Source organism: Anguilla anguilla, chromosome 9 (genome assembly GCF_013347855.1).
Source record: "Anguilla anguilla isolate fAngAng1 chromosome 9, fAngAng1.pri, whole genome shotgun sequence".
NCBI classification, from domain to species: Eukaryota; Metazoa; Chordata; class Actinopteri; order Anguilliformes; family Anguillidae; genus Anguilla; species Anguilla anguilla.
In genome coordinates, this window is record NC_049209.1 from 3,870,102 (window position 1) to 3,895,375 (window position 25,274).

At 45.9% G+C, this 25,274-nt stretch overlaps 1 protein-coding gene across 2 annotated transcripts in view; it reads right to left on the reverse strand.

Moving 5' to 3' along the window:
* The window catches only part of LOC118235894 (gamma-aminobutyric acid receptor subunit beta-2), a 66,236-nt gene extending 43,872 nt beyond the window's left edge, over positions 1-22,364 (reverse strand). Inside the window, exons 1-3 of one of the 2 annotated variants that reach the window (XM_035433763.1) lie at positions 22,136-22,362; positions 21,927-22,018; positions 21,087-21,154 (exon numbers count right to left, since the gene is read on the reverse strand). In XM_035433763.1, coding sequence (XP_035289654.1) covers positions 21,087-21,154; positions 21,927-22,018; positions 22,136-22,218 — 243 coding nt within the window. In that variant the 5' untranslated portion in view covers positions 22,219-22,362. Of the gene's footprint in view, positions 1-21,086; positions 21,155-21,926; positions 22,019-22,135 lie in introns of both variants that reach the window. The other variant, XM_035433764.1, reaches the window with a different exon arrangement.
* Between the last annotated feature and the right edge of the window lie 2,910 nt (positions 22,365-25,274).

Below are 25,274 nucleotides of genomic sequence, written 5' to 3' on the forward strand. Positions count from 1 at the left end.
AGATTGTCCCAGCTCGTGGACGCCACCTTGTACACACCCCTGAACAAGAAAAAAAAAAATTCGAAAAAAAAGACTTTTGCGAAAGGATGCACTTTTCTCTTTCCTTGCTCAAGCATCCTTCGGGAGTCTCCGAGCTGCTTGTTCTGAGCAACTTCAGGCAGCTTTCAAAAGGTTGGAATGTCCTCAAAGACGGGCGGAGCTCGATCGATTTCCGGGTCAGGCGAGGACCGAGGAGACGAGGATGAATAAAATGAGTGATTGGAATGAGCCCGCTATTTCCCTCCTGGCTGGCGTGGCCGGGGGGGGGGGGGGGGGGGACCTAAAGAATGGGCTCTAGGAGGAAGAGGAGGCTTTAGCACATGGTGTCCTTCCAAGGTGTAGGACGAGGTCACCTTGTGGGCAACATCTAGGCGGAAAGTAAAGAGAGTAAGAAATCCTCTATCCGAAAAGTGGGCGTAAGATTATCGAGGCGGCTAAGGAACACCAGGACGGGACGAAATAAATGTGACTTCTTTGTGAGTCAGAGGAAACCATGTGGAGAGTCACAGGGGCAAGAAATCGAGAAGGAGACTTGTCTGGAGCAGAGGCGTATTTACCCAACTCAACAAACTGACCAGCAGGACTGTGAAACAGAAGGAAAATAACGGTAATTTAAAATAAAAATAAAAAAGACAGATGTGCGCAGTGCGGATTATGGGTTTTTTTCTCTGTTAAGGGTGATTGTGGAAATGGGCTTTGCAAGCGGACTGTGCTTTTCAAAATAGTGCTTTTGCAATGTGGTGCGAAGAAGGGGGGGTGGGATCCGTGCATGCTTCAGCTGGCGTGGCGGGGGGGGGGGGGGGGGGGGGGGGGGCAGTACAATCTAGAGCTCTCCATGCTAATAGAGCAGTGACCCGAAAGAGAACTCTTTCAATTGGATATTGTCTTCTGCCAAAAATATCTCCACTGCGCCTGATAAAGTGGCTCAGGGGTATAAGAGGACGACGGCGTTTCGACTTCCAGAGTCGCCAGAATCGCACAACTGGGCCTTTCAGTCCGCCAAGGCCCCGTTTGAAATCCTCGCAACAACTTCTGCCAGGAAAGTACACAAATGTGCTCTCTCTTTCTCTCTCTCTCTCTCTTTCCCCCTCTCACCCTCTCTCTCTCTCTCCCTCTCACCCTCCCTCTCTCTCTCTTTCTCTCTCTCTCATCCTCTCTCTCCCTCTCTCTCTCTCCCACTCACCCTCTCTGTCTCTCTCTCTCTCTCTCTATCTCTCCCCCCTCTCTCTCACTCTTTCTCTTTCTCCCCCTCTTCCCCTCTCCCTCTCTATCTTTCTATATATATATACACGCACACGCACACACACATACCACTCACCACTGGCTCTTCACATCTATTCTTGTTCTTCTAAAGTGAGATAAATTACATGCTTGTTGGGGGGGGGGTTGGTGCAAGACACCGACTGAGGACTTGCTCCAAATCCCCACCCCGTGCCAGTAAGATGCCCCCTCGGCCGCTTCTTCTGCTCCACGGGTCTGAGGGAGGAGGCATTAGGCGTCGTAAAAGGAGCCAAGCTCTAAACTCTGCCTCAAATGTCAGTCTGGAGCCAAGCAGCCATGTTCATCTGGCCCTGATGCATTTTAATGAGGCTTTTTAAAATGACGCATGTTGCAGTCAAGCAGCTGTCCCCATAAACCATGAAAAAGCACAGGAGAAAAACACGAACACACACACACACACACACACACACACACACGTAATACACACATACACGCAGTAGCACATTTGTTTGATTTTACTACACATTTGTTGGCAAGCTAATTAAAATACCTGGCGAATGAAATACCTGGCAAGCTAAATAAAATACTTGAAGATATGTGTTATTCTCTCTTTTGGAAAGACTAGACCTGGCCTTGTTGACCGCTACTCTCAGCTAAGGCTTTTTACATAAAAACACAAAGAGTTGATTCGGGACACACACACAAATCCCACTTCTTGTAATTATGCTGTCCTAAAAAGTCCTTTTTTTTCAATTTGTGTCCTCTTTTACAAACCACAGAGGCAATCTGGACATTTCAGAGAAGGGGGTACAGGAGAACCAGAGACCTGGTACACGATTTTAAACATGTAATAGTTTTGTGTTCACTGAAATGCCCACACACCTTCGTGTAGAAAAATAATCCTCTCTATCCTCCTTGTTCCTGTTGCTTTGTCCTTTTTGCTCACTCCCTTATCCATCGTTGTGGCCTGAATAATTAACAGGAGTTTTTTTTATTTTTTGTTTTGTTTTTTGAATAAGCTTTAGCTCTAAATGCTGATGAAAACAGCCCAAATGTGACCTTACATCTCCTGTTCCGTTTTCCTCCTTGGTTTGCTTTTTCTCTGGTACTAGGTGGCCGTGCATCTCTTATGCAATGGGACATACTGGCGAAGAGGTGCCAGTCATCCCCCAAATCACACACATTTTGCAGGTATGTTAAATGCGCAGATGAAGCAACCCTTCCCATGTTTAGTAACATCAAGAGCAAATGCAAGGAAAAGCTGGAAAGGAGGAAAAAATAGTGGCTTTATGCGTATTTACCACAGAAAGATTGAGAAAAAAACACGTAAAAGGCAGCCACTGTCCATCCATTTTCTAAACCGTGTACTCCTGGTCAGGGTCATGGGGGGGCTGGTGTCTATCCGAGCAGACATTGGGTAAAAGGCAGGAATGCGCCCTGGACAGGTCACCAATCCATCGCCGGCCTGCACACCATTCACTCACACATTCATACCCCAAGGACGATTTTGGCTCTTCAGTTAGCCTAGCCTGCATGTCTTTGGACTGTGGGAGGAAACCGAAGCACCCGGTGGAAACCCACGCAAACACGGAGAACAGGAGGACTCCACACAGAAACGCCCTCAGCCGGGATTTGACCCTGGTACCTTCTTGTTATTCACTGCACTGCCATCCCACCTACCCCACCCCACCCCACCCCACCCCACCCCACCCCAGAAGCTTCATGAAAAGCAGGAAGCCTAGCAGCCTGACATGCCTGAGAGGTTATCCACAGATCACAGCTTGAGTGTTGGTTAATGGTGAAGTTAGCCATAAAGATTGGCGGTAATTGGCGGTGCTGAAAGTAGCTAGCGGAACGATGAGGGATTCGTCTCTCTCTCATCGTTTGCTCCGTTTTGCAGCATTTTGTGTGTGTGTGTGTGTGTGTGTGTGTGTGTGTGTGCGCCCTATCTGCAGCTCTGCAGCTTGCACCTCTGGGCCTCAGAAAACGGTTACCTTTCTCAAAAAAAAAAAAAAAAAAAAAAAAGGCGCTGTTGTTGTCGTCGCCGTGGTTGCGGTTCTGCCGTAAAGCGATACCGCCGCTCGGGAGGGCACCGCCGAATGACTCAATCTGAAGGCGCTATCTCCTCCGAGCTCCTGCATTTAAACTCTGGCATGGAAGGAAAGAGCTATCTCTCTCTCTCACTCTCCTCCAGGGGTGGGAAGCTGAAGGAGGATCTCCAGGGCTTGTGGCGGCGTGGTTATCTGGGAGCACGCGGCTATCTCCGGGTGGAAGTCGGATAGCCGGGGTCTGCGCGTGTCATGGAGGAAGGATCCTCTCACCCAGGGAGCTGCGCCGAGGCTTACTGCCAGAGTGGCTGACAAGCCATCCGCAGAACGAGTGATGTACAGGTTTGAGTTTCTTTGCGCTCAACCACTCCGTCTCATGGAAAGAGTAGAGCAGTATCATTTCAAATCACAGCAAACCCCAATCCTTTTTTTTTATACTGCAGAAATTTTTTATTGCATCTGATTCTGGTCAGGAAATGTGCTTCTGCTCGTATTTATATGTCCCTCTCTCCTTTCTTTGTTCAGCATTCTCATTCTTCGCTCGTCATTGTTCCGAGTCAGTGTTCTAGAACTCCACTGCTTTCAGTCACCAGTAGTGATTGTGACATCAGCATTAGAATGTTCAGTTAATAAAATTCTAATCCCATATTTGTGATCTCACACATTAAAGGATTAATAACTGAAAGATGGCTTTAGACCAGGGCTGCCCTGTTCCTGGAGTTCTACAGTCCTATTGGTCTTCACTTCAACCACAACAAAGCACACCTCATTCGAGCTGCTAATTAGTACAATCAGGTGTGCCAAATCAGGGTTGAAATGAAAACTTACAGGATGGCAGATCTCCAGGAACAGAGTTGGGTAGCCCTTCTCTATACTGTGTAGGATTGCAGCTCTCCTATGCCTAGCATTGCTCACCTCTAATATAGGTAAATATGAATATGGATATTGTCTTCTTTTCATCATGATATGTCAACATTGCTGAAATGGCAGTGGTACACTACTGTGAGAGTACATTGGAAGTACACCGAACAGCCAGATCACGACTCTCTCCAATTATAACAGGTGTGTCACATCAGGCTTGGTAGGTCCCGCCTTTTTGGACATCTGATGATCTGAGTGGGCGCCACGGAACACGGGGTCTCCCGACCCGATCTGATGAGGGGGGAGGTCCGGTCGCCGTGGCGACACAGAGGGAGGACCGGAGGTCACCGCGGCGATGACTCCCCCCCCCCCCCCCCCCCCCGCCTGCTCGGAGGGTGCGATTAACCCACTTTCGGCTGTCACATCCCATAATCCCCCCGGTTCAGCCGTTACCGTGCTCCGGAGGGAGACGGGCGGGGGCATTACCGTTCTGCCGTGTGCTGCACGGGGCCAATATGCTGTCAATTCCCGCCGTTACCCCGGCAACGCGCTAACGAGACGCGACGAGGAAGCAGATCGCCTTCATCTTTCTCGCGATCGCCGCGGAATCTGCATAACCCGCTCTAAAAATAGCCATCTTTCTGCAGCAGGCGTTTAAAAGTCATTTTAGTTCAAAAAAAAAAGGGGGGGGGTGGGGGGTACAGATAAAAAAGCCGCAGCAGCATCGGAGAGCTGTGATAAGGCCATAATCAGTTTTGCCTCTTTAAGACCTGTTTTCATTAGTCATTAGCACTGTGCACTGCTGTAGCCTCCTCTGAGCCTGGAATGACTGTGCAGTGTGTTAATCCAGGAAATATATATGCATATGCGCGCGTGTGTGTGTATGTGTGTGCGCGTCTGCATGTGTATGTGTGTGGGCTGTTTGTGTGTCTGTGTGTGTGGGTGGGGGTGTGTGTGCGTATGTTCGCGAGCATGTGTGGGGATGCATGTGTATGTCTGTGGTGTTTGTGCATGTGCGCATGCATGTGTGTGTGTGGTTTTTGTGTGTGTGTGTGTGTGTGTACGTGCGTGTTCAGGATATGCGCGTGTGTATGTGTATGTGTGTGGGCTGTTTGCGTGTCTGTGTGTGTGTGTGTGGTGTTTGTGCATGTGTGTGCATGTGCGCATGCGTGTGTGTGTGTGGTTTTTGTGTGTGTGTGTGTGTGGTGTTTGTGCATGTGTGTGTGTGGTTTGTGCGTGTGTGTGTGTACGTGCGTGTGTGTGTACGTGCGTGTTCAGGAGATGCGCGTGTGTGTCTTTATTGGGTCTGACTCCCCAGGGCTCTCTCAGACTCCTCCAGCAGAGCGTCGGCCTGTCCTCAGCTCTCAGCTCGTGGGGGCTCGTGGTGAGACACACGGAACCCTCCGGTCCCCCTGGCAACGGCACCACCAACAGCAGACAGCACAGTCTGCCGTCCTCTCCACAGGACCGCAGGCCCACAGGCCCACTGACACCACCGTCATCTGCGCTCCCGTCCTGTCCTAGCATGCCCCGTCTGTCACCCTGTGTGTGTGTGTGTGTGTGTGTGTGTGTGTGGATGGGTGGGTGAATGTGTGTGCATGTGTGTGTGTGAGTGTGTGTGTGTGGGTGAGTGTGTTTGTGTGTGTGCATGTGCGTGTGTGCGTGTGTGTGGTGTTTGTGCAAACATGCATTATTTAATATGAATAAAGGCAATAATGTAACAAAAGGGTACTCTGAGGTCAGTTTAAAATCACACCATCCCAAAGCTTCTTTTAAAACGCTTCTTTTCATTCCCGCATGATCTCATGTGTGGAATTAATTTCAGCTCTGGGAATATAGGGCGCTAAGATAAAAATCTGCCTCCTTCCCCCTTCCCGATGCCTCCCCAGGACAGGGGCACTGCCCCCAAACAGGGGACACAGAACTCAGCCCCGCAGGTGTGTCCAGGTTATGCAACCGCACGCACCATGGGGGGGGGGGGGGGGGGTTTAAAGACAAACCTCCCCCCAACAGCCAAAATTTACTGCGTCAGCTTTCCAGTGACTGCTTTCCGGGAACACAGCAAAAACTGAATCACGATATCTACTCAACTTAGCTGAACTCGATTTAGAAAAACACAAGGTAGTACCTCTCTCCTAATTGAACATAATCAACATAATTCAAATTTTAGTGGGGGGGGGGGGGGAACTCAACATGTCTTGTTGACATAGCGTAATAGCCGTACATCCAATTTAACATGTTAATACCAACCCAGGTGTCTACATTAACATCTCCAGCTCCCATCACGCATATTTTAACACTTGACGCGTACGTACGTATGTCACAACACCTCCGCGTGTGAATGTGGGAGTAAAAATAGCCTTCTTGTTAAATGATTTTCAACGCACTCTTTGTTTGAACTATAGTGGGGTTTTTTTTTTTCATTCGTGTCAATTATAATTGAAAAGCCCTCAGCCTGACTTTGCGCAAGGAGAAATTTAAGCGAATTTCTGACAACAGCAGCTCGTCCGTGTAGATGATGAGATCATCTGTAGCGCTGGCGCAAACTGACGGGGTTTGGGGGTGCCTCTGGTCTTATAGCAACGAGACACAGAAGGCCACAGATGGCATTGACTTACAGCAGGGAACGGCTGGTCTAATATATGATTGTTCCTCAAAAGCTTCTCGTTTTCTGTTTCCTGTTTGTTTTGTGGGTCCTTTTGGTCCAAAAGAGACTCGCTCTCGATCACAATCGTACTCAAATACCCATAATCTCATGCCATTCCGTGTCATGCCAAGACTTCTGTGTCGTTCTGCCTTTCATTTCAGAGCTAAAATGGCGGGGGGGGGGGGGGGGGGGGGGGTGGCGGGGAGTCTTGGAAAAGACAGGATAACACAAAAAAAGTACAACTTTTTTAAAGAATTCTAAAGGCGTTTGGAGAAGGAAAGGGAAAAGAGAGAGAGAGAGAGAGAGAGAAAAAGGCCGTTTCAGCACATCTGAGCGTTATCACACCTTCTCTCTGAGGAGGAGCAGGTACGCGTTTGGACAAAGCCGCACACCGGCTCACCGGTGCGGCGCGGTCCCGGCGCTTTGCGTGGGGGGATCTTATCGGGAAAGCGGCTTCGGCGGGCTCTGATTAGCCACATTGCGCTACACCCCATTTATTTCTCACAAGTTCCGCGCGCTAAAGATGGAGATAACTCCAGATGCGTGGACGAAGGACGAATTCTCTGCACGCATATACACTGTCTTCATAAAACACGGACAGTATATAGCTTTTATTTTTCCGCTAACAATATGGCACAATTATTACTCTCATGATAATTCTCCCTGTATAAACCTACCCTATGACCCCACGTGCAGAAAATGACCTTGTACATTAGTGCTCTGTTTGTCCCTTTAGCATGTGAGATCTCATATTTGTGATTAGAATGTTCTTAACTGAACATTCTATTGCTGATGTCACAATCGCTACTGGTAACCGAATGCAGTGGAATTCTAGAGCACTGACTAGAGTTCTAGTTTAAAACAAACAACATCCACTCTTTAAAGGGTTAAATATAATTGTCCTGCTGATGAGATTTTGGGTCACGTGACTACGCTCCACCGATAGATCTATGTCAGTTTTGGTGTGGGGCAAAAACAGCGCAGGTTTATAGCCGTGCAACTGTTGGCCTGAAGAGAAAGATTAACCACATAAAAGTCACGGCGGGAGAACTTAATCAATAGATATGATGATTGGAGAGCGTCGGCCATATTCGGTTTTCTGCCCCGCGATGACACTAATCTTCTCACAGGCGCATCGGTCCGGGGGCACACGATGAAGAGGAGGCATCGAGTTGGGCTCGCCGGCAATTATGACGGCATCCATTACTAATTAGTCCCGACAGCACTCCCTCAAGCCGGGCCCGATAAATGGGTGTCCATAACCGCTAAAAGTCATGTTGGTAATTACTGCTCCTCCGGGGGCAGGGGATGGGGGGGGGCGTGGCCTATCACGGGCCTCCCAACGGGTCATTTTCGGCCGGCTAGCTGTAATTACAGGCGCAATCGCGCTGTTTAAATTTGCGCTGCACGTGGGCGGTCACAATCGGGCGCACTACGCTGGAGCACGTCCACTCTTGGGAGGGACATCTATGCTCCTGCCATTCCGACTGCTTGCTTTTGAGAGAATAAAGAAATGATAAATAAATAAAATTGTGAGTATAAATTAAATTATCTGCATATATGTTTGTCACGGGACAACAGGCCAAGTTCAATTTTATCTTACGTTTAAGTCACACGATCAGGGCTCTGTGGCATGGCAGGCTTTGAGGAAGAGGAAGATTACTGCGTGAGCTGAGCTAACTTCAGTCAGGGAACCTTCGAGGTGACCGGGGGAGGGGGGGGTATTTCACGAAGCAGGATGTCTGAGTTAGCTGGATATCTGTGCTGAGTAAAAAACGCGGAACAGCTCTTTTTACTTCAGTCCAAAGTTGCAGATCTGGGAGAGTTCTGGGTTTTTACTTGGCGCAGCTATGCAGCTAACCCAGTCATTCTGGGCCCAGGTCAGGTCAGGGAAGAGCACCGCAGCGTCTCTGCGTTTGAGCTGAATAACCGGGCAGCCTGGGAGGGCTCGGGGAGGACCGGAGATCTGAGAGCGTTCTCTGTCAGGTCAGCAGATTTATCAGGGGGCCTCTTTGAAGCTTCAAAATGAGCCTTTTTTTTACGAGCCCAGTTTTTGATGCAGGCCTGGATGCTCTACTTCTGGCCTAATTAATGTGCTAAAGCAACGATTCCTTTCTAAACAACCGCTGCCTCTTAAACAGCCAGCACTGTCATTGTGTGTGTGTGTGTGTGTGTGTGTGTATGAGAGAGTTCGTGTGTGAGTTTGTGTGTGTGTGTGTCTAAGTGTGCGTGTGTGTGTGTGTGTGTGTGTGAGAGAGAGTGTTTGTGAGTTAGTTTGTGTGTGTGTATGTGTGTTTGTTGAGTGTCTAAGTGTGTGTGTATGTGTGTGTCAGTGTCTAAGTGCATGTGTGTGTGCATGTGTACGCCTGTGAGTGTGTGTGTATGTGTTTGTGTGTGTGTGCGTGCGCACAGTGCGGAAGTTGATTACTTTACTGATACCGATGATCAAAGCTCTCGAAATGAAAGACGGAATATCAAAGCTCGGAAGCAGGTCACATGACAGTTATTCACTGACTACGCGCAGCACCCATTTACTGGTCACATCTTGATCAATCTGTATAATGGAAGACGCTCGGATGGATAGTGAGGTAATCCCCCCCCCCCCCATCCCCTCGCCCCCCCTCGCCCCCCCCCCCCCATATGAATGACACCGGCAGCGGCTCCTGCTGTCTGGCTGCTGACAGGCGTCTTGTCATGCCAAACACGGAGTGTGAGGATGATGGCTGGGTCCGCAGGGTCGCCGGTCCTCAATCATTTTTATGGACCGTATCGTGTCGCCCTATAGATCATCAACGTGTGTTTATTGCTCGGGCTAGAAACCCATCCTGGACGAGGCGGCCTACGGGCAGTGTCAGAGGTGTTTGATGGAACGCAGGAAGCCACCTCTTCGAGAGGAAAGCGAGCACCGCTGTATTAATCTAAGCTCAACACCTTTGAGAGTACGAAGTGGGGAAGAAGAAAAAAAAAAAAAAACATTTCGCATTTTGCACAGACGGCTCTTGGTTTTAAACTGGGTATCGCATTGTACACAACTCCTTCTGTTCATTACAGTTACCAAAGTACACATTTGCTTATCTGTTGTGACTAAGATAGGTTACATTTCTTACACAAGCACCCATGAGCACACATACACACACACACACACACACACACACACAAAAACACATCATGTGATCACACTTGCAAGCTGCAAGACTTTGCTACTGATTGGCTGTCTTATCAACATCCAACAGATACCAGTGGTCATTTTGTTTCCGGAAACGTTCGCCTCTGAAGTTTGGTGTTTACTCCCACCTTGGGCATAATTAAATTTTTATTAAAAAAATAAGAAAAGAAAGCCAATGCACCACATGCTGTCAATGACCTTTATATTGCTCAAAAAAATATTTGATCATTATCAAATGAAAGCATCGCCCAAGCTCTACCCCAAACAAATACTCGTTAAATCAAATTTATATAAAAAAATTTACAGGTGCAAATTATGTCTCCAGTTAGATTAAGAGTTGAATCCTAAATCAGGCTCTATGCAGAAAGATGAGAGGGAACACATTCCAAAATAAATTATTGCGAAAGTATAAAAGGTCAAAGCTGGAAGGAGCAGCTTCAAGCAAGATACCCAAGATAAAGTATTTTGGCTCCAGAACGCATTAGCATTGCAAATGTATTAGCTAGGAGCACGTCGAGATGTTCACAAGGACGCTCTGCTCAGATCTACTGCACCAGAACTTGCTCAAAACTGCTCAAAAACCTTGAATTCACAGCTGTTTTGGAAGGCACCTCATCACTGGTTGGGATACTACTGGCTGAAAAGGTGAGGGAACACTTTCAGTTTTCCCTTTCGTCCAGTACGCGTTCAAGCACTCTTGTTTTTTAATTAAACTTCTTATGAGGTCCAGCTTATCCTGCTGCAGTATATCAATGAGAATTTCTCCGGGATGCCAGGGATTAATATCGGAGATGGAGTCAGGGACGTGCGCTCCATAAACCTAGCTCTAGCATTGGCTAGGACCCACTTTCAGGCCGCGTCTCGCGCCTGGAAATCGCCACGTCAACCATATTCTCAGCCGTTATGTTATTGCGCTGAGGATTGATAGTGATTATTTCGGCTCCGGAGAACCATTTTGTGGAAACGTGCAGTATGGAGAGTGGTGAGTTAATGGGCCTCCGCCCCGGCCTGTTCGCCGATTAATAAGAGTTCTGCGGACAACAGTTCAGTGTCCACAGGCCATGCCAGGCTAAAACAGTGTAGTGGCAGTGTAGCATAATGGGTAAGGAACTGGTCTTGCAACCTAAAGGTCGCAGGTTCGATTCCCGGGTAGGACACTGTTGCTGTTGTGCCCTTGAGCAAGGTACTTAACCTGCATTGCTTCATTATACATCCAGCTGTATAAAAGCATAGCAATGCTACGTAAAAATCTGGACAAGAGCATCTGCTAAATGCCTGTAATGTAATATAATGTAAAAACCACTGTGCAAATACACAGTGGCATGCTGTGGATTGGTCAACTCTGACATGCCACACCCACAATAGCAATGACTGACAGCCAGGGTTTTCACACTAAACTGCAGACAAGCATGTGGACACAGCCTCGTGGAAGCTCTGGCTTCTGAACCAGGAGAAGGAAATAATTTATATAGTGCCTTTCATGACTCTCAATGCACTTTATGACAAGGGGAGGATGTGACTCAACACCAAGATGATGTAACTGCAAAACGTTACATGCTAGATTGGAAATTTTGCTAAAACAGCGGGAAACCACCAACTGTCCATGATACAGTATCTTTAATGGTCACAATTAATCAGTACCATGGTACAGTACCTGTCATCTGACAGACAGCTCTCCCTTCTCTTAGCAATCATGTCACTACACTGGGGCTCTGAACATTTATTCTGCTTCATCCAGAGGGCTAACTGCTAACTGTCATATTGTGACATCATCTCTGACTGAAATTCTTGCGGTGACAACATTCTCCTTCAACAAAATTTCTTATTGTGATGTCACCCCCGATAGAGACTCTCATTGTGACGTAACCTCTGACTGACACAGCACTCCTGTAGTGACACTCCCCTTGATGAAAATTCTTATAGTGATGTCACCCCTGATAGAGATTGTCATTGTGAAGTCATCTCTGAATGATGCAGTACTCTTACTGTGACATCGTCCCTGACTGAGGTTCTTACTATGGCACCCTCTCTGCTCTCAACAAATGCATTATCATACTGATACATGATTCTAGGCTGCAAAGTCTGCAGCAGTTTAGTCCAGAAGCTGAAATTACACCCTGCAGATGACTGACTCATACCTGTCATTACCCGGGAGAGACAGGGACAATAAATTATAGAAACTATGCGTTTCGCGGTCATACAAGCATTGTCCATAGAAAGGAAAAAGTCCTTTACACACCCATGTGAATCTTTTTTTTTTCTGTACCATAAATATATATACTTATGTATTTTTTTAATTATTATTTTTTCAAAATAATTTGTTGCATGCATATTAAAAAAAAATATATTTGAAGGCAGCTGACTTGAATTACTGCTCTGTTTTCCAAAACCTGATGCTTGCTCCGTTCTCAGGTGGCTAAGCCGGACTGCTGTAGACCGGAGTTAAATGGCTTTTTAGCAAGCGGGACCCAAGACGCTGCTACTGGGTGCAGTTAACTGGCAGGAGGGAATGAAACGCTTCCCCCACGTGACAGATTTCTGCCTCCGGGCCCAAGGCTGAGAGACACACACAGACACACACACACGCAGACACACACGCACATGCACACGCACACACACAAACACACACACACACGCACACGCACACGCACACGCACACGCACGCACACACACACACACACGCACACACACACTCACACGCGCGCACGCATGCGCACGCGCACACGCGCACGCACACGCACGCACGCACACACACACACACACACATGAATAACCCTTCCAGCTGAAAAAGCCTGCGTGTCTGCCCCGGCCAATCATGTTGGGGCGCATCGTTTCACATGGGGAACTCTTTGGGATGCATGGACATGCAAAAACGCGATGCTCTTTCATCCAAAGGCGCAGCGTAAAGCATGCATTTAAAAACATGTCTCACATACAAACAGCCACCTGAGAAACAACAACAGGCCTTCTGTGGTCCTTTCAGTGTCATAAAGGCAAGACGTCCACCACAAATAAAGAATACATTTTGACATTTAAAAGAAATGTATCAAATATGATCTTTGAATAGCATTTTAGGACAGACAGACAGTCAGATAGATATATAGACAGATATAGATAGAGTGATAGATTGATAGCTGTGAATCGCCATAATACTCATAAAACAAAATTCAAAAAACAAACAAAAAGAATAATTTTCTGGAATTCAAACCAGGTCATCTGCGTCACATGTGGCTGTACACATAGTTTTATTTTTATTTATTTATTTTTTTAAACACGCTCAATCCAGAACTATCAAGCTGCAGTGATACCCCGATCTCTCAAAACCCCTTTCCCAGAGAGCAAAGACAGGGATTTATAGACATCAGCAGGGTTGGAAAGCTAGTTTAAGAGACGTTTTGACATAGAACGGACTAGGCTAAGCCCAACGTAGCTCAGGCTTTACCCGGATATAGCCTGGCTGCAGCCAAGTTGGCTAGAAAACTTTCACGTTCAACCACATGCAGCCTGGTTTTCACCTGAACGCCTAGACGGCACGCCACCGACTTTTCACCACAAAAATGTTCCCAGGGTTTTCACAGAAAGACAGAAAACACACTATGAAACGCCCCAAAAAAACCTCAATCAAGAAGACCATAGATAGGTTCTTTCCCACAACTGGGACAATGTTGTAAAATGAATGTAGGAAAACGTCTGTATTGCAGGTTTTCGTTAAGTACTCTCGTCAATAATTTCTGGTCAGCTGCCCGTTCATCTCTTTCTTTTCTTCTAGGTTTAAAAAAAAAAACAAATAAAAAAATCAATCTGAGATATAACATCAGTTTGCCAAGTTTTTACAAACGTAGCATTTAGCCGCTTATGCAGGCTCACTTCACGTCTCCGCGGATTCATTTAATCTAATACCTGCTACGTTTGAGCACCTCGGCTAGCGTGTAGCGAGACTATTACGGTTTATTGTTGGTCATTATCCGGCACTTATAGCGCCATCGCTCCCGTCAGCGTGGAGCGCGCCGTCCTTTCAGCCGCACAGGTAATGAACGAGAGGTGCCGACTAATAATCGCTCTGAGCGTGTCATCCTTTCCGGCTAACGGAGGCTAATCTTACACTCCTCCCTTCATTCGCCGTCAGAATGATGGAAGTGCAGAACAGTCGCGTCGCCCCGATAGCTAGGCCCAGGCCTCCCCCAACAGCCGCAGCGCCAGGTCGCACTTCACGGTGAGAATTTCAAATACAAAAAATAAATAAATAAATAAATAAAAAGGGTTTTTTCGATTGACATCTCCGTCATTCGTTAGTGCGGTTCCGGAACATTCTCGAGTGTTTTTAATCAAGTCTCACTCCCGTGAACTTGGGTCAGTAGCATTGCCCCTCTTGGTGAGATTCTCAGAGAGCTCTTACGCACCACTTATGCATAAAATAAGAAATATGAAAGTGCTCTGGGTCTTTGGGGGGGGGGGGGGGGGGGAAGGCAGCTATAGAGCTGAAGGCTGGGGAAGGCTTCTCTTGACCTGCAGGGTCCATTATAATGATCCACCTCGTAACGAATCTAAGCCATTTACCGTAACAACGTCATCTGCATGTGCCAGTCTACCGTCCCTGGCAAACAGCAAAGTGGCTTTATTCCCACATGATCTACAAGACAGTTGCTCATTATTGCAAAAAAAAAAATAATACTCGGCTTGGATTGCATTTTCAGTTTTAAAGAGTTTCAGCTTGCAGTAAGGAGTGGGGGTTGGGGGTGGGTTGGGGTGGGGGGGGGGGAGGTCCCGTTCAGGAGGCAGAGGATAAATACCGAACAGGGGCTTGGTCTCTTTTTCCTTAATTAGCAGCTTTCATCCCACTGTGATAAGACTCTGTGAAAACTGTTGCATGGTATTTTAAGATAAAACTAAATAAGAAAAAATCAAAATAAACCAAAATAATGCTTTGCTCAAAATGCTTTACAGTGACGAGGATGACCTCTTCTTCTCAACCACTACCAACATGTAGCGCCCAGCCACTTTGCGCCAGAACGCTCACCACACACATCAGCTGAGGTGGAGAGGGAGCGAACAATTTTTATCCAATTAAACCGGCGGGATGATTAAGTGGCAGGATGAGATTTTAGCCAGGGAACACCAGGGAACGCCAGGGAACACCAGGAAACACCAGGGAACACCAGGGAACCCCATGGAACACCAGGGAACACCAGGGAATGCCAGGGAATGCCATGGAACACCAGGGAACACCAGGGAACCCCTGGAACTCTGTGCAATAAGTGCTATGTACTCTTCAAAGACCACAGTGAGTCAGGACCTCGGTTTAACATTGCATCGGGAAGACGGCACCTCCTACAGCACAGCATCCCCATCAATGCACAGGGGTTTACTTGATCGGAGGCCCACCGACAACCACATCCAGCAGAAACGCAGAAGGGCAGCCTTTTCCCAGAGGGCTACCCATTCGAGAACAAACCAAACCCTCGCCTACTTAACTTTTACCATTCCACACAGGCAGGTCCTACGGGGGTATGACTTCGGACACAGAAACGGAGCTGCTAAATATTATGCTACATCCTTAATAAAAAAGAAAGCAATCAGACTTAAAATTCTCATCTTAAACTCACGTTGAACACTCAATAACGTAATGACTTGCCTCTGAGTCAATACTGACTTCGGGGTACACGTTTGTGCAAGCGTGACTTGGTACCGGTTAAACCCAACAGATCATCGCAAAAATAGTCTTTTGTTTTATGTAACAATCCTTATCTGATCCTAATGTACTTCTTCATAGATACATGATGGAGTAAAGAGGAAAGGCTTTCTACAAAACAGACAAATGAAATCCTTTTTCGAGTTGGACTCAAGGCAAAAAAAAAAAAAACATCTCCACGTTCTGCTACCCAACTGTGCCTTCATCACAAATGCTTGATGACAGGATATTCATGAGCCTATGACATGGCAAGCAAATGGATATGGTTAGCCTTCTTCACACAGAGTCGATGGAGAAAGCTACAGCCCTGCCAATGTAATCCTCTGTGTCAGATTCACCAAGTACCTCTGTAAATTAATCACTCATAAATTATTAAGACTACAGCTAAGGGATTCCTTTGTGTCTTGTTTTAATTAGATCTACTTTACTACCATAGTGATGTATACTGTAACAACATACTTGAGATACTGCACTGTGAACACTGGTTTAGTAAATAAACACTTCTCAGAAGGACACTGATGTCTTGTTCTGCGATGAAGGGTAAAAAAACAGATTTAGAGTTTTTTTCTTTTCTGATCAATAGGATTTTGACCTCGACCTTTATCAATAATGGCGTTCATGCGTTTTTGGAATAAAAAAAAGCAATTTTTCTTTCTCTCCACACAAGACCTTTTTTTTTTCCCCCTCTGGGGATCATGGCATATCCTTTAACAAGCCTCCTGTTCGACAAAAACCCCCACAGAAATTCTCATCATAGGAGCCTTGGACTAAGTCAGATTGTTCCCCAATCGATGACTCTGAATGTGTTTTTCAGTAATGTGGGCGGGGGAGATGGTGCATCTTGAGCTTCTTGAAAGAAAGAAAGAATGAATGAATGAATTAAATAAAGAATGAAAGAACAGAAGAAAGAGAAAGAAAGACCATGACTTTCACCAAGCCTTCAGAACTGAATTTGCACTCCCTGTGTGTGTCTGTGTGCGTGCATGCATGCGTGAGTGTGTGTGTGTGTATGTGTGCGTGTCTGCGTGAGAGTATGTGTGTGCACATGCATGCGTGAGTGTGTGTGTGTGTGTGTGCGTGAGAGTGTGTGTGCGCACATGCATGCGTGTGTGTACGTGTCTGCGTGAGAGTGTGTGTGTGTGTGTGCATGTAATGTGTGTGTGCGTGTGTGTGTGTGTGTGTGCGTGTGTGCACATGCGTGTGTGTGTGTGTGTGTGTGCATGTAATGTGTGTGTGCGTGTGTGCACATGCGTGTGTGTGTGTGTGTGTGTGCATGTAATGTGTGTGTGCGTGTGTGCTTACTTTGTGTGTTTGTTTTTTGTTTTCTACTCCCCGTGAGTCACTCCAACCCCAAACCACCAACGGACATGACCTTCCCTCCAACTCCGACTCCGACTCCGACTCCAACCCCCTGCGTCCGCCTCGCCAAATAAAGCCAGGACGCGCGCTCACACACACACACACACACGCGCGTGAGGGATCGCGCCCGACCCGCAGATTCACACCGCCCAGCGTCGCGTCCGACCTCCGGTCCGCGGCGCGGGCTAGCGGAGGCACGCGCCGCGGGACGGCGGCGATATCGCGTGGCGCTCTCGTGGCGCAAATACCTACACCTGCCCTGGCGAGGGGAGCGCACGTGCTGCGGTATGGGGGGGGGGGGCTCTGGTCCGGCAACACCGTCTCCCCCCCCCCCAGGGGGTTTTTTTTCGAGAGGCAACCCAACCGCCTCCCTGAAAACCTCACATGCTCTAACGAGCTAACATCGTTTGAGGCAAAGCAAGGTTTTGGCGGTATGAACAGGGGCCAGTTCTAGTATAATGGTTGGAGAACAGGGCTTATAACCCAAAAGGTTGCAGGTTCGATTCCACTGGTAGGACACTGCTGCTGTGCCCTTGAGCGAGGTACTTAACCCGAAATGCTTCTGTATATATCCAGCCATATAAATGGATATGTAACAAAACAACAACAAAAAAAGTTCTGCTTCGGAAAGGATCATCAATTAAAAGCTAGAACATAATGTAAAAGTACACAGCAAAGAAGACTTGCAAAGGGAGGGCCTTTGTTTGGGGTAACTCCCGTGTTCACAGCTCAATGTCACCACTATATTTGCTCTGCATCATCACTGTGGCCATTTCCCTATAGGCAGGGAGAGGGCAAACACTCAGATCCTCTAAGGGGATCATGGGCGAAGTCCAATGGGAGTCTCACGCCAGTGCAAGGGCATGACTTCAGTTTGAATATTTGGGGGGGGGGGGGGGGGTGAGATGCATAGACCCCAAGAACTGCAATCCTCGTCCCCCACCTTCCTTTAGAAGAACAGGTAGAAAATTATCATTTCTGTTGAAGGGGAAATATGAATATTTATTTTGGTTGCTTTATTATATGAAATCATTTTTTGTATCATCATGGTATATTATTGGGGGTGGTTGGCCTGCTTTGTAATATTGAGGGGGGGTTGTAACCCCCTGACCCAAACCCCCCCCCCGCCCCCCACCCCCACGCCCTCGCTTCTGTGATTTCACAGGTGCCACCAGGGATTTTGGGCCCCATGAAAATATCTATCATTGGGCCCCCACCACCCTGTCCCATCCAGATCCCTTCCCTGCACAATCACAGGACAGCCTTTTGAGGGGCCCCCGTCAGTCCGGGCCCATGAAACCATCCTAACTTTACCCCACCCCCCCCCCCCATAAGGCACCCCTGCCTGTTAAGAGCCTAAATGAGCTCAGATCAGTTCTGCCCCAGAGGCGGGAAGCTCTTTGAACCACGGTCACCACGGCGCCACAAAACACCCCATAATAAACACAGGCGGTGAGGTAAAACCTCAGCAGAATGCGTTTCGCAGATAAACTTATCAATAAGCGCAGATCAAAGCGTCGAGCGCAAATCATCCCTGACAGAGTACTTTCAAATGTAATAGAGTACATGTGGTCCTGACGGGAGTTGATTTAACACTAGCGGAGTGTCTAATGTAGCCTTTTCCCCCCCCGGTATATTATGTCAGGAGACCTGTTACAACAATCGATACCATCGAGCCTTCGCCACGTACTCCTCAGCGAAGTTCTGTGTGGTGAAAAGTCCTCCGGCCATCGCCCCGTTGAGACTCATCAGCAAGATTGGGGTGGGGGGGGAAAAACCCCCCTGTCCGGCGGACGGACGGTGGTCACAACACAGAACAGGAACAGCAGCGAGCCACCCCCCCCCCCCCCCCCCCCCAATGTGTTCACTGCCATCTGGGCTTTGTGGATTACCACGGAAACGGTGATAATTTCCCGCGCGCGCGTATTTGCTGAAAGCATTAGAAGGGTAAAAGTCGTTATCCAAAACGATAATAAACCCGGGGACGCCGTCGTCGTTCAGCCGTCGAGGCGCCGGAGCGAGCGCACGCGCGCGGGAACTCCCGCCTTTACGAGGAGATTAAAAACGTGCAGGTGCCCCCCCCCCAAACGAAGCCAACTTTTGGGCATCACGTTGGGGGGGTTTGGGGAACGTTTCATGCAGCTGAACGTTTCAACGTGGCTGTTCAGCTTTCCCACGTTGCCATTGGAGGGGGATGTGTGATGGTTCACGGTGCCTGACTGGCACACTCGGTTTTTGTCACACGCTGAGATAAGTGTTTAATCCAGATTACCGCACGCGAGGTCCCCGGGGACAGAGGCCATCAGATTGATGATTGCTGTGTGGCCCTCTTTCTGGGCAATACCCAGCGAGGACCAATCGCAAATAAGCATGTAATCACATGACATTAAAAAAATGTTCAAAGCAGTCACATTCTTTATTTGGCTGTCTTGGTTATTGACAAACTGAAGAGAATTATTATTATTATTATTATTTTTTTGGTTTCTTTGGGATGACCCACCAAGTTTCATATTCAAAAGAAAAATGTACAGTAGCTTCAGATAAAGGTGATTTTGCCTGAGTAAACATACTGTATATTGGGTGACCTGGTTTAGTCCCCTTGTTAAAACAGACAACATGCACAGAAATTATATTTAGTTTTGTTTTTGTTTAAATACAGAAATGGCATAAACAACACAGATTGTTTCCTTGGGCTGTTTTTCCAAAAATATACACATGAGCTGCACTTCCAACACATGAGCTGCACTTTCAACAACCATGAAGCAGCTTGTACAAATGTGATTATAGCATAAAGTATGGACGGTACATCGAACAGCACCACAAAGATAGTGATTGTCACTAATGTATAATCACACATTGAATGAAGAACATGTATACAGGTGAATGTAACGTTTTCATCATCTAAGGTTGAATCATCTTCTCTGAAAGGCCTCAGGTACCATCACCAAAATACACAACTAAATAAAATGTGTTAATTCCACTCCCCAGAGCACACCAACAAGGATACCTCTCATCTGCCTCACGATTTATTAGTGAGTTTTGAACATTTTGAGGTTTCCAAATGATTGAACTAAACCATTAAACTAATTTAATTTGATATTAAAATCCATTTTTATTCAAAGGAGGTGCTATAATCACTGAACATATTTTGTTGCTATGCTCAACTTTCAATACATAAAGTGTTAAAACCAACCTTTTTAAAAAAAAAAATCAATTTATACACTTTTTTTTTTTTTTAATGAAAAAACAACCGTCACAGAATCGTGTTCCAGTGTAATTCTAAATAGTCATCACTAGGGGATGCTCTTGCATGTGGCAAAACTTTGTTTCCTCGCGCAGCAAGCTACTCCGTCAGCATCACTGTTACATATGTTTCCGCAACTGTTATGTTTCCAGGCTGTCGGTTATTGCGAACGTCTTACGGTGAGTTAGTTATAAACCAAAATCATTGTCCTGAAATATCTCCAGTAGCTGTCTGCCATTTTAAGTCAGCAGAGTCCTCCTTGGAAAATGCACTTCCATAATGAACCGGATTTAAAAAGGGAAGCCTCGCAGTGAACACTCTTGCGGGTTCACGTAGGCTACTGATATTTCAGTCGTCTTAGAAGGACACGGTGTACGTAACCGGTAAACGTACGCGGGAACAGTGGATGAAAAAGGAACTGTATAAATATACACGACACGACCGTGCATGTGTGCGTGTGTGTGCGTGCCTGTGCGTGCGTGGTGCGTGTGGCGTTTTTTTTTTGCCTCAAAATTTAATTATGGCCGATAAATACAGAAAAATGAATTCGATACCATAACAATCGTAACATCTATCTTCCCATTTTTTCCATGGAGACGAAATCGCAGTCTCCCAATAGTCATAATCAGCGAATTAACAATACAATGTAAGAACAGATAATGCGTGGAAAGCAGCGGTGGTGCTGAATTCTGCTAAGGTGCTTTGTACATGTGAACAGGGCTACCTCCTGGGAAAGCGTTGAATGAAAAAACATTTGGGCATCGGGCTACATTGATAGATAATTAGGAAAAAGACAATGATTGAGTACTTACCATATTGACTTCAGATACCATGTCTATACTGGCTATGTCTATATTCATTCCAACTCCAACCGGGGTACCTGCAAACCAACAAAATGGTTCGCAATGTGATCCGCCAAGAACTTGTTTATTCCTTCACAAAATGAGGCTTTCGCCACCTAACCTACATTTCGGATTTTAAGCCGCTACCGATGCGTAGCTGCACATTAGCCATTAGCACTGAACTCATCGACAAACAGGTAATACCTACACACATCGGATGCCCAACGTGACATAAGAAATAGAATCGATGATCTGCACGATACCCCCCAATTTTAAGGATAAAATAAAAACCGAATAGAATTTGTATTACATGCCCATTCCTCCTACCAAGGAAAACGGGTCGTGTCTAGCTCTTTTGATTTCAGATCGTATTAATAAGGATCGGTATTAAAACCATCCCCAAATTGTAAAGGGCATTTACTACCTGAGCACAAAGCTGGACTTAAGGTGCAAACAGTAAATGCCAGACAAAATAATGATGCTGGTGGAATTTCAGTCGTCATTGTCGCTTACGGTTAAAGTTGGATTTTACGGCAACCCAATCACAAGTTTAATGATCCACCTCCATTAAATGCGTTATAAACAGGTCACTCCGTATCGTTTCAGACATGTGAAATGATCACTGACCGTTTATCGGAAATCTGGCCCGATTGATACACATATACCTTAGCAATTGGGAGGTATGGGCGCTTAACTTTAGCATGAGCCTAGCTATTTGCCAATTCACACAATTACACACACACATTGAATCCGTTAAATGGCTAATAATAAAGCATTCAGTTAGAATCCGTATTAAATCATTTTAATTACCTCCGAAATCTGGCCTCAATCGAATGTCATATCCTTTCAACAGTCTATCCACTGTTTCTTTTACCAGTGACATATTGCTAGGGTCATTGACACTAGAAGAAGGAAAGAGGTACATTCTTAGATGCAGTGTTTTCTATATCAAATATTGAAGTATTAAATATTGTGTATACAGTCACACAAAGTAAGGAACGTTTAATCTGACGACTTACCTTTGTGCACACACCACAGCCACAATTAACGGAAAGGTCCAAACCCCAAAGTAGCTCCTTTTCCTAATTCTTAACATCGCCATAGTTTTGATATGATTTTGGATTTCAGTGAAGACAGACGAGATCCAACTTATTCTGGCCAGTGCAGTAATTCCAATGTGGAGCGCATGCGCATACTCTACCACAACATCAAGGAGCCGCGGCTGCTGATGCTGGTGGTAGAGCAATTTCTGTGGCAGAGAAAAAATTTAAAGGGGAAAGCGAAGAATAAAACAAGTCAGTCAGAGGCGTTGAAAATACTTAGATAAAAAGATCGCCCTTACGCTGCTGATGCCCTTTGAATGTAAGGGAAGAATTGTAATAATAGAGTGATTCGCAGTGTTGGTTTTTAAAGCGTATTTTACACTTCACACTGTTGGGTAGAACGACGCCTTCTTTCGGAAAACGGGTAGGCTACTGTTCGTGTTCCAGTTCTCATGCTGGTGAAAACGAAAGAACGATACCTTAGGTTCACAAGGATATGCGGGATCAAATGTGTAGTCTGTAGACTTTGTCAAAAATAAATAAATAAATCAATAATACATAAGCCTGTAATCAATTATTTCGTTCATTCGGATCCCATGTGGCATTAATGCTATTGGGGTTTCTAAATTAAATTGTTTAAAGCACTTATTATTATTATTATTATTATTATCATTATTATCTAGTGCAATTCATCAGAATACACGTAGTGTATTTTCACAGTCCCACAATGGTATTATCAGCAAGAGTTTTGGAAGGGAAACCATTCCCTAACTGCGAGTGCCACTGTGTACTCTATGTGCATGCGCGCGCGTGTGTGTATATGTGCACGCGCATTTTTGTGTGGTGTCATGTGTGTACAAATGTACCACGAGAGCGGGCAAAACTTAATAATTCGATTTGGCAGAGAATGTCGCCGCATAATTGTGTGAGAAGGACCGCATTAAAAGCAACGTAAAACGCTGTGGAACGCAATATACACGTTTAACCCCGCGTTGTGCACATGCTTTATCGGCCTACATCCAATGTCTGATCATTTTCGCTACGTGCTAATGAGACTAAAGGTTAGACGCACCATTTCATTTGATTGAAGAATGAATTCATGACATTCAGAATAATAATTGTGATTATGGCATAGGCCTACGGCACGGTACACAGTGTCGCTGACGTTCAGTTCCCTAGGATCGGCATGTGTAGCAGTTCGAATTTAATTTCAAGGCAGTTGACTTAAGAACTACAGATAGGTTAAGGGTCCAGCCAAAATGTAAAACAACTATCGAACGTATTTTAGCTCACTGTCAAATGAAACGTCTATATCCAATAAGGTAAACGCATTTCATCGGCAAAGACAAGCAAGAAAGAAATCAGAACTAAATAATAAGCCATTCTTCTGTGAACCACTCTTCTACAAGACTCTAAACTGACGGAAGACTGATAGATACTAAAGGAGCGGATGGTTGTCCACCGCTCCACCACAGCCCACCCCCCCCCCCCCCCCCTCCCCCCACCCCGACCCCGAAACGTCACATAATGTGCATCCCCCTTATCAAGTACTCTAAACAGAAAATGAAGACAAAATAACAGCCTGGTGCTGTTGAGAAAGGCAAGTTGATTTGTACCGCTCGGTCGTAAAGAGCGCTATTGCATTCTGTCAACGATTCATCCACTATCACTGGAGCGCGTGCGCAAGCACGTGCATACCCTCCTGTATTATCGAGCGATAGTTATACGAGCTAGTCTGTCCCTATCAAAGGACGGCCGCACGCGCCTTTTAATTTGAATACTCGGTAGTGTCCAGGTTTGTCGTTGGCGGAAAGAAGAGGGGGGTGGAAGATCAGGGGACACTGGGGATGGACAGGATGGGCGGGGTACGTGTGTGTAAGAGGGGTGGAGAGGGAGGGGGCGGTTACTCGGGGATGTCATGCCGGAATCGTGACGAATTATCCTCACTTTGGTGGTCAAACAACATACCACTTCAGACTAAATACGTTAAGGGTGGGCGTATAATCTACAGTTGTTGCGGAAAACGTGAAACCGTGGTTTCATGGTATCACTTGTAACAGAAAGACTGTACATTTATAGTCCCCTAGACCGTTTATTTTTCTTGTTAGAGGATAACAAGACAGTGATATGGAAAGTATCACCTCTTCACAGTGACCAAAATTTCATAGAACAATACCAATAAAAAATTAAAAAATAATAAAATAACAAGCAGATTGGGCAGATAAATGGATCCATTCATTTAAAGTCATGTTTAAATGAACAAATGAAAGTTATGTTACACAAAATACTTCATAGTAAAGTTTTCATGAGTACAAACTTTCAGGGATTATTATTGTTCTAACAAAAACAAACAAACAAACAAACAAAAAAAACTTCCAGTACATATTAGCTCAGTGACAAGTGTTTAGTCATAATGGAATGTTATAATTCTTGGCCACTGGGTTTTTATTGGCCTGGATTAGTTTACCGATATCCAGCACGTGGCTGCAGCGTTGGTCAGCTGTGCATGCACAGAAGACCTGCGTACGCTGATAAAGTACTTTAGCTCATCATCAGTCCATGACACTGAGCCTATCTGTCAGAAAAATAAATAAATAAATAAATAAAAAAAGCTAAACAAGCGTCCCATATTCTCATAACTGTACCCAAATCCTGTTTAATATTGCATTAAACAATTTAATCCCAGTGCTAACAGCAGGGACACGAGTGAAATATTTGCATTTTTAAGTAAGTGTGTTTGTTTTTACGCTCATTAATTTCCCACATGCCACAGTGTTATTTTATTTGTAGTTTTGTTATTATCGTTTAATCCAAATCGTGTTTGATCTGTTGGATACATATCAGTAAAGGATGGACCATGTAGCCACACAATCGCTTGAAGGCAAGGGATCTTAAACTCCATTTTTGGCAGGCCCCCCGTTCTAAAGGGTTTTATGGTTACCTATCAATCAGTAGCTGGATGAGGCCTTGCCTGCGAGGCATGTGCACTACTTATATAGTAAGTCACTTAAATTGGGCATCGAGGTGCTGAAATATACCAAATCCCATCCAGGACTTTGAGACTACAGCTTTAACCCTTTAAGGTGCGAGATCACACATATGTGATTAGAATGTT